General features: G+C 35.8%; 1 protein-coding gene across 1 annotated transcript in view; it reads right to left on the bottom strand.

The window, feature by feature from the left end:
• Positions 1–5694: 5694 nt before the first annotated feature.
• The window catches only part of LOC140136927 (ATP-binding cassette sub-family F member 1-like), a 40388-nt gene continuing 36027 nt past the window's right edge, over positions 5695–10055 (bottom strand). Inside the window, 3 exon segments of the mRNA XM_072158578.1 lie at positions 5695–7296; positions 8084–8156; positions 9480–9641. Coding sequence (XP_072014679.1) covers positions 7133–7296; positions 8084–8156; positions 9480–9641 — 399 coding nt within the window. The 3' untranslated portion in view covers positions 5695–7132.

Raw genomic sequence — 10055 nt, 5'->3', positions numbered from 1 at the left:
AATTAATCTTACATTCAGCATATATATATAGGTTACCTTAGATACACACACACCCAGTATGCAAACTACCCCCGTGTTTGATTAATTGTTTGCTTGATTTAACACGCAATATTTCATTTCCTTTGCCCTACCAATAAAATAATATCAATTTTAGTATACACATGACTGCACTTCTAACAATTTGTGCATGGTCAGATACCATTGTTGGCCTGCAAATGCCCTTTTTTGCTAGTTATGAAAAAGATTCTACCCAGTCAAAGAAGTGGAAACATCCACATTGGAAACTAGGGTATGGATTAAGGTGGTATATGAGGATATTTCTGGAAATCAGGAAATGTTCTGAGCATGTTTGCAACAGATTAATTGAGTAGGGCAAAGTACACTGATCAATATGCGTTTTGTTTGAAGTAAATCGGACATACGGACTTCATAATACATCAATCTAATTGTTTTCATCCTTATGAAAGGCTCATTAATATTTAATTTTGCCAATAGTTTGTTGAAAATCCATGCGTAAATGTTCAGGGTACTTTGATTTTGCATATTTTTGCCTTGAAACTTGGTCAAAGTGTTTCTAATATGTTGTAATGTATTATATAGTGAAGCCTCCCTTTAATTTGCATAATTAATATTTATGCAAATTAGCTCATTAATGTTGCAAATTAGAGGACGGCTTCACTACATAATAAATTATAACATATTCGAAACACTTTGACCAAGTTTCAAGGCAAAAATATGCAAAATCAAAGTACCCTGAACATTTATGCTCAGGTGTCACAAATCATAAAAAGAATAGTTTGCATATCTACTGTGTTAACCTACTGAGATGGAGGTTAAAAATGTCTAATGCCATTGGCTGGCCATAGGGCCCTGTTGAACATTGACTTCCATAAAAGTACATTTTAGATGCTAAGTGCTATACTGTTTCTTGATTCTTATCGTCAAGACTTTTCAGGCGAGACAAAAAAAACCAAACCACAACACTATGGGCTCAACCGACCCAGATTTTCTGTGTTTGAGATTTTTAAAAATTGCTGTATGCACTGCATGTAAAATCAGCATTTTTATATAAAAAACTTGATAGATTGAGCCCATATTTATTGGTTGAGCTACAAGTTGTAAAATATTGGACAAGACACAGTCGAGTCCAATATTCAAGTCCAATATTTTAAAACTCATGACAGTAATAAATATTTGGTGTAAAGCATCCTTATTTTATCATTATGTTTTAAATCCAATATTTTCACACACTTGGATTCATCACACTTGGACTCATCAAAACATAATAATTCAGACTTATTTTGACTGAATAAATGTGTGCAAAATGTATGAGGGGAAAAATTCCAAAAAAGGTTAGTAATTTATTTCCAGATTTTGGTGAATTTTAGAGTCATTTGCTAACAGTGGTGTAGCTATGTGAGGGCAAGCATGTGCTCTGGGCACCATCTTGAACTGACAAATTCAGCATTAATTCTGTACCCCCTCCAAGCAGTGAAAATCTCTGTGCACAAATTATTTCATTTGTTCCCCCCCCCCCGAGAGGGTCACAACCCCTAACTATGCCACCGTTTGCTAAAAAATAAAAACAAACAAATCAAAACAAACTTGAAAGGTCCGTCTGCCTGTAGCTAACAGCTAGTGTTTTCTTTTTTGTCGCCTGAGCAGTTCTTATTCAGTAAATTGGTCAAAATGGCTACCCTTATTTAGCCAATGTCAACATGGGATCATCAGGTAAAATATTTTCCTAACATATTGAACTAACATCTCCACTATTTAGCACTTAACAATATGACCATAATGGAAAGAAAACTGCAAATGTTTGTAATTTTTTGTAATTTTTGTGCACAAGATTTGGACATTTGAACATCATCTATATATCTCTTACACAAGACATACCCACACTTCTCTTTCATGTTACGCAATGGAACTCTGCATTGCATTTATACGCGAGTACTCGGGAAATTATTTTATGCTTAGGGTTGAATCAGAATGAATCAATTTGAAAAGTTGGATTATTGCCTGCCCCTTGGTTGGTATGCAACTCTACATGATAGTCTTCATATGCAAGGTATCAGCCACCATAAGATTGGTATACTAACTCACAGTGCAGATATGTGACCCCTCGGCACAACTGAGCCCGGATGTCGCCAGTGCCACTATTGAGATATGCTCCATCGAACTTAACAATAAACAATAGGAAACAAAGGATTTATTGACTGTTTTATTGATTTTTCACTACTTAAATGTCAAGTACTATAGACATGATATACATCATTTTAAAGTTAATTTCAAGCAGAATATTTTGGTTGAATATCTCAAAAATAATGATTGGCGACTTCAGGGCTCAGTTGTGCCGAGGAGTCACATATACCAAGGGTTTGGGCCAGAAGGCCTTATCTGCAATTATAGCTGCCCATAGACATATTGATCATTTCTGCAATCCAAAAATACGACACCTGGCAGCTATTACAGATCCCGGTGGGTTCAGTTTGTATTTAAAGGTAGGACATATGACCGTTCCAGGATTTGAAAATGACCCCTATTTCACGGGGAATCAAGGACATTTGCAGCAATTTTACCCCCTATTTTGTGCGAAATCAAGGAAAATTTGCCCCCAAATACCTCCCCTATTTTTATCAGTTTGAGGACGCATTTTCATTTCACCCCCTTATCACGAGGAATCAAGGACATTTTTCTGAAATAAATACCCCTATTTTGACCATTTCAAGGACACTTTTGAATTTCCCCCCCCCCCCTATTTCACGGGGAAATGAGAACAATAATGAAAACTGTAGCAGTAAAACACCGACGAAGTCCTAGAAATACATCCTATTTTCCATTTCAAGGACAATTTTGCTCCAAAACACCCCTAATTTGGACAATCGCGAATAATTTTGTCCTTGAAAATTCTGCGGACATTTCTTGAATAGTACCCCTAATTGGAACCATCATGCCATCATGTCAGTGAAGACTGAACCCACCGGGTTACAGATATGGCTTTCTTACCCTAAACCTTGAGATGTACAAATCAACACCTGACATGATTTTAAAACCATCCCAGAACAGGACACCAAAAAGGTTGTAACAACATTCCACTTAAAGCCCACTTGGACCTGAGCCATTTAATGGTTATACTTCTCACAATGATAAAACATGCAATCATTTTGGCTTCACAGCAGCCAAATATACAATAAATAAACATTATGGTTGTGTATTGAAATGTGACAGGGACTTATGCCGTATCTCCATTAAAAAGTTCCACCTCTGTGGCAATTCATCTATGGCGATTACTAACCATAAACCAGCCTGATGAACACGCCATGGCAACTTACTCCCACATAAATATAGTGAACACAAATGTGACATGATCAAGGGGAATGAGTCCGATGTCGCTAATATTGTTTTTGAGATATTGGCAAATATAGTGTTCAAATTCTTTTGTTTTGTATTGTTTTCAGCCATTGATAAATTGCTCATAACTCGGTAACCAGATGTCCTATTTTGATGGGGTTTGCATCAAAATGTAGTATTCGTATACTGCCAGAAAATGAGGTAAAACCCTTCAAATTGCCGACATATGACTCATTCCCCTTGATCATGTCACAAATATCTTCACGTTATACAGGTTGACACATTAAATCTTTGTATCGTGAAAAAGTACATTATATTGACACATGATTTTGGTTGGATGTGTGTGCTTATGCTAGATTACAGTACTTCAGCAGAAATGCATAGTGTATAAAAATCACAACTTAACCCTAACCCTTTCTCTTCCGATAGAAAAAAAACCCCATGGGTTGGGTTAATCGGATAGCAATGTTTGCACATTATTTTTTGTGGGACTTGAAAGCACATCAGACACACCAAATTGCATGTTGGACTGTTAAATATCAATTTTTAATAATTTGCTACATTATATTAAAAAAAATCTAAATTATTTGATATCATCAGGACATTCCTCGTATTCAGAATGCAATTTGATGTGTCTGATGTGCTCTCATGTCCCACAAAAAATACTGTGCAAACATATCTATCTGATCACTTAAGGGATCTAAAATGAGCTTTTATTGCGTTTCGACAGTATTTTTTGTGCGACATGAGAGCACCTCAGACGTATCGAATTGCATTCTGAATACGAAGCATATCTTTCTGATATCAAATAATTTTCATTTTTTGAAAATCACAATATAATACAAATTTTATGACAAATTATAAAAATTTGATATTTTCCAAATTTTTGATATATAACAGTCCTCGAAGTGAATTATATAAATCTAATGATATATTCTTAAAGTGTATGTAGCAGGGAGGAAAAGCCGACGGTTAATTGAAAATTTTGACCTTTCATATTGAAGATATGGATTTTTTTCCCAAAAAGACCTATTTTTTTTTTTGGTGTTTTGGGAAAAAAAATCCATATCTTCAATAGGAAAGGTCAAAATTTTCAATTGATCGTCGGCTTTTCATCCCACCTACATACACTTTAAGTATAAATCATCAGATTTATAAAGTTCACTTCAAGTACTGTTAAATATCAAAAATATCAATTTTAATGATTTGCCATAAAATGTGTATTAAATTGCGAATTTCAAAAAATCAAAATTATTTGATATCAGAATGACATTCTTCGTATTCAGAATGCAATTCGATATGTCTGATGTGTTCTAATGTCCCAAAATAAATACCGTCCAAACGTTCATACCCCAGCCCTTAAGTTCAGAAAAGGGCATCAATTTTGTAAAATATAGGCTAATAGATGTATTTGTAAGATTGTAGATACAAATATCAGTGATTTTTGGAGTGACAAATTCAGAAAATAGTTAAAATATTAAGCATTTGCCATCTTACATGTAACTGATGACTTCCTTAGAATGGCCACTGTATTTCCTGTGGGATTTCCTCATCCCTGGGTTGCTTAGTTCTTTTAACAGTGGATTGTATACACGGTCTAGAGAGTAATTCTCGTCCCAATTGACTGTTTCATCCTTTTGCAAAAGTGCCGGAAAGGATAAGAAAATCTTAAGGACCCTCGTTGGGGTCATTCTCACCATTTTTCTTCTTTCTGTTATAGTGAGGTCCCTCATTAGGGCAATTCTCACCATTTTTTTCTTCTTTTTGTTATCTTGAGGTCCCTCACAAGGGTCATTCTCAGTATTTTTGTCTCATAAATGTTCACTTTTGGCACTTCTGATATGAACATGGGAATCCAACACCCAACATAAAGATGATCAAATATTTTTTTAAATATGATGTGGCACCTTGATTAAAATGATTTAAATCATTCTTATGAGTGAATTTATTATTACATTTTTCCAATTCTTTTCCAAAATAGGGAAGAACTAGGGACAGTCCCTTTTGAATAGAGACAATTGGCACGTAAATGACACATCATGTGGTTTTTGATTTAAAGTCACGAGAGGGAACATTTGATAATTTGTGTCAAGTCCCCCTCCCCCCGGACTTCAACAATCTTTGCAATATCTTTCACCGCATCACATAAATTGCTGCCAGCGAGTGATTAATATTTGTCTCATGTTCAATCAACTGCATTAATGATCATATTTTGATAAGATGATAGGAAAACATGATGGGTTGATAGTAGTTGAGAATATTTAAATGTTTAGTCATTTACACGACCACAATGCCATTTACCTGTTTACAATATCAACAAACATAAGACACATGAAGAAATAGTTTTGAAACTCCAAATATTATTGACTATTGTCTTAAAATAATACAATAATATTTCATCTGACAAGTCTGTCTATTGACCCATCAAGTTCAACAAAGAAGCGCCAGACGTATGCGCTAAACATACACTGGATTACCGTGGCATGCCCAAGCTGCCATTTACATGTTTCATCAAATCAAAACATGGTCTGTTTCACCCTATCAAACTGGCAACATTGGGTCCCATCCCTAAAAAGGGAGGTAGGCTGATGTTGCCAGTTTCTTGGTTTTAGAAGAGCCAAAGGATTTTAATGAGATTTATGCACGTCAGGCCATAGCCAGAATTTTATTATGGGGTGCGGATTTTCCAAATGCAGGCCTTTTTTTATTTAAATCTTCATTCTACCCAAAAGTAGACCTTCATCCCTTCTGCAACTGATTTTTGGATCTTATTTTTTTAACAAATTTCCCAGAAAGTTTGTGATTTGGGGTATATGTATCAAAACTTTTGGCCCAATTTTATTATTTTTTATAGACAACAGAAAGTTTGTGATGTGGGGTATATGTATCAAAACTTTTGGCCCAATTTTATTATTTTTATAGACAAAGTAGACCTTTGCAGAGTTATGAGGGATGTGTTGCCCCCAACTGGCTACGGGCCTGGTGCACATGTTCAAGAGATTCTAGTCCGACCCATAGGACTGGGGGTCTCGATTATATTTGCTTGTGGACCACAGAGGGCCAAACACATGTTTAAAAATCTGTGTCAAATACACCCTGTTTTGCTATGTTTAATGTACATTTCAGAGCTGCTCAGATACGATCGGCCCTCATTATCGGGTGATGCCGAGACTTTAACCGTTTGGAGTTCGTCTTTATCTCTTAGTCCATGAATATAATATAACATCACGGGACGGACTACACTCATCAAAAGGCCAGAGCCGCTTTACCATTCCAAGATCTCAGAAATATATTGGTGATGGCTCCTTCAGTGTCTTCCGCTCACGCCTCTGGAATAACCTACTGCTTTCAATAAGATCTTCTCATCTGTCCATATTTTCAAACACTCTCTCAAGACTCATTTGTATTAATCTGGGTTTTTTTGTGTGTGTATAGTTTTATTGCTAGTAGCATAAGTCATTGTAGTGTAAGTTCTTATTTTGTAAAGCGCAATGAACATGTTTGGCATTGGGCTATAGCAAGCGCCATATATTATTCTAATAGGTCTTAGTTCAATTCTGAACAGGGGTCTGGCATGCCCCGGGGGCCCATGGACAAGGAGCAGTAAGGGGCCATTTTAACATCGTCTTTATCAGCTTTATTTCATTTTTGCTTTTGCTCGGGCCCATGAACTCTTGGGCTCCTGGACTTTGTCCACCTGCTTGCTACGCCCCTGCACCATATCCCCACAATAATGCTTATACATTGTAGAGTGCATTCCACCCGGCCACCAGCTAATAATCTACTTCTGATTTTGTTTCTCTATTTCACCCAACTCCTCCAGAATTTCCCTCTTGTAGTCATCAAATTCTCCATCAATTTCATTGATGGTCTCATCCTCAACGATCCACAACTGACACTTGGTTTCTGTGATGAGACGAGCGTCGTGGCTCACTAGAACAACACCTGTATACAAACAAAGCAAATACACAAATTTGACAATATTTTTGTTAAAATAGGGAGTACTTTTAGTTTTTGACTAACATAGAAGGTTTTACTCAGGTTTACTATGTGCCACTTTAACTGCACAACTTGACTACCATTCAACTGCCCTCTTTTAAGTACTAACATAGAAGATGGCAACTTTTGACAAAAGTGAGGGAGGGCTATACTCTACTTACTACATTTCATGTCAGAGGGTGCAGGCCAACCCAGTAACCTTTAGTCACTGTGGCAACAAGCCAGATCAGGATGGCTATGTATTTTAACAGTTTTATTAAAAACAGTATCAAAACAGTTCTTATCCCACTCCTAACGGATTTTGAGTGAGAAATGATTACATATTTAAGGTGACGAAAAAAACACCCTGTTTTATGGGTCAAGTTGAGTCGGTCGGACAGGATTTTTTTCATTATTAACTTGTACTCTGGAAGCTACAATGACCCTAAGAAATCTTGAAAAATCTGGCAAAATTCCATTATTTTTTTGCAAACATATTTTGAAATGTTCAGAATTTTTTTTCAAAATTTTCAGTCAAAATCAATATTTAGGCCAAAAAATGGATGATTTTACATGATTTTAGCCAAATTAAAAAAAACCTCCCAAAACGCAAAATCTGTGTTGTTTGGGCACTAAAACAGGGGTTTGTTTTCGCCACCATAATAATTATTTGACAAAGTTTTGTGTTTTTTTGCCCTCATTAACAGATGATGCAGGGACTTTGACAGTTGGTAATATTTATGGCTTCACCTACCTCCTTCAAATATATTGATAGCATCTGCCAAGGCATCAATGGATTCAATGTCCAGGTTGTTGGTTGGTTCATCCTGAAACAAAACATTCAAATTAACCAATCAAATCTATTGTTTAAACAGCATATGTGACATGATCAAGAGGAATGAGTCGCATGTCAACCCTGGTCAAAAATGAGTTCTACACATGTTTCTAAAAAGGACATTTAGGGCTTTCAGAGACTGAAAACCCCATGTTGATACAACCTTTCTTTGCAAATTTACATCAATTTATCAATCACTGAAAACAGTATAAAACAAAAGAATTTTAACACTTTCTTTGTTTATATCTCGAAATCAATATTACCGACATCCGACTCGTTTCCCTTGATCGTGTCACATATTACCAAATTACCAAAATGGTGATTGGTCATATTTGTCCCAAAAAAATGCCTAAAATGTTGTAAGTGGGGTCAATAAGACTGCTTTTTTTTGTGGAATCAGCACAGTTTTTTACATAGGATAGGCTTGTCAATCCTTTGCCACCACAACAAGTTATCAGGCATGAGAATGACCATCCATGAAAAAACTGAAGTGTTTGAAAAAATCCTGAAAAAGTGCATGAAATTGGGCTAAAAAGGCCAAAAACGGGTTGAAATTAAAAGAAAGTGCGGACATTTGGACAACAAAAAAGCCTGAATTCAGGTTTAAACCTGAAAATTCTAATGCCTGAGATATCTCCTAGAGTAATAACATACATGTCATTTCATACCTACTTTCTACTATAAGCAGTAAAAACCTCTTTGATTTTTACTCTGCACTTTCTCATGTTGTCATTGACATGGGCAATGTTTGTATTATGTCAACAATGGGAAAACCCTGAAATATTGATATGCCCCCAAGGGGATGTAGGCAAAAACTGAGAGGTAAATTATTGGTAGAAATTTCAGTGGTTTGATGTTCTACAAATTGAATGTGGCCATGGCAAAAGATATATTAAGATGTTCAAATGATATGAAGAATCTTGCAATCTCACCTAATATATCAAAAGAATAATTTGAACACATTATCAGAGGTGTAAGTGAGGTAACGATCAACTCCCTGAAAAAAAATTCTGGAATTCCGGGGGTGCAAGGGGGCTTGTCCAGGGAATAGGCTGCAGGGTATCAACCCCCTCCAAAAAAAGTTTTTTTGCTCTTTTTATGACAAATTATCATCATCCAATTCCGGAAATGTAAAAACAAAACAAAAATAAACAACCTTTTTATGTCGTCAAATGGTGCTGGATTCACTATACTTCAAGAATTTTTTTCCAACCCAATCGCCCCCAATGTCAAAAAGAAATTTACATCACTAGACACAAAAATACTAGCTAAAAATGCCAGCTACGCATTGTGTATAATGATGACAACTACATACCAATATGATGACATCGGGTTGTCCCAAACACATGTCAGCAAAAGCTACACGAGACTTCTGTCCACCCGACAGGTCTTTGATCTTGATCACATGGGCATAACTGACCAATCCAAACTGGCCCAGTGTTTTCCTGGCATCCTGGTAATCCAAGTTGTATAATCTCTGTGATGGCGGATGAAGAAAAAAAGAATGGATCAGAAAATGAAGAGATCACATTAGAGAGTGCATACCATGTACAGTACTGACCATGCATTTGCATGATGATGATGATCATCATCACTTGATTCACTCTATTAGAAATACGGATTTTCATGTTTGCCAAGGAACCAGGACTGTAAAGTAAGTCACAAACATATGAACTCTGCTGATAAAAATGTATATGCAAATAATGTCATAAATCCTATGGACATGAACTCACGTAATAAAAGGATTGATTTAAATGTTAATAGTGTTTACAATGTTGATGATACTTCAAATCCTGATTGTGCAATTTATCGCCATATGCTAAGAAATTCTAATTCAAATGTTAATAATCATGTTTCTTCAATTTGTAGTGAATATAATAATATGTGCAAT

Source organism: Amphiura filiformis, chromosome 17 (genome assembly GCF_039555335.1).
Source record: "Amphiura filiformis chromosome 17, Afil_fr2py, whole genome shotgun sequence".
NCBI classification, from domain to species: Eukaryota; Metazoa; Echinodermata; class Ophiuroidea; order Amphilepidida; family Amphiuridae; genus Amphiura; species Amphiura filiformis.
This window is presented reverse-complemented; position numbering and strand designations above follow the sequence as displayed.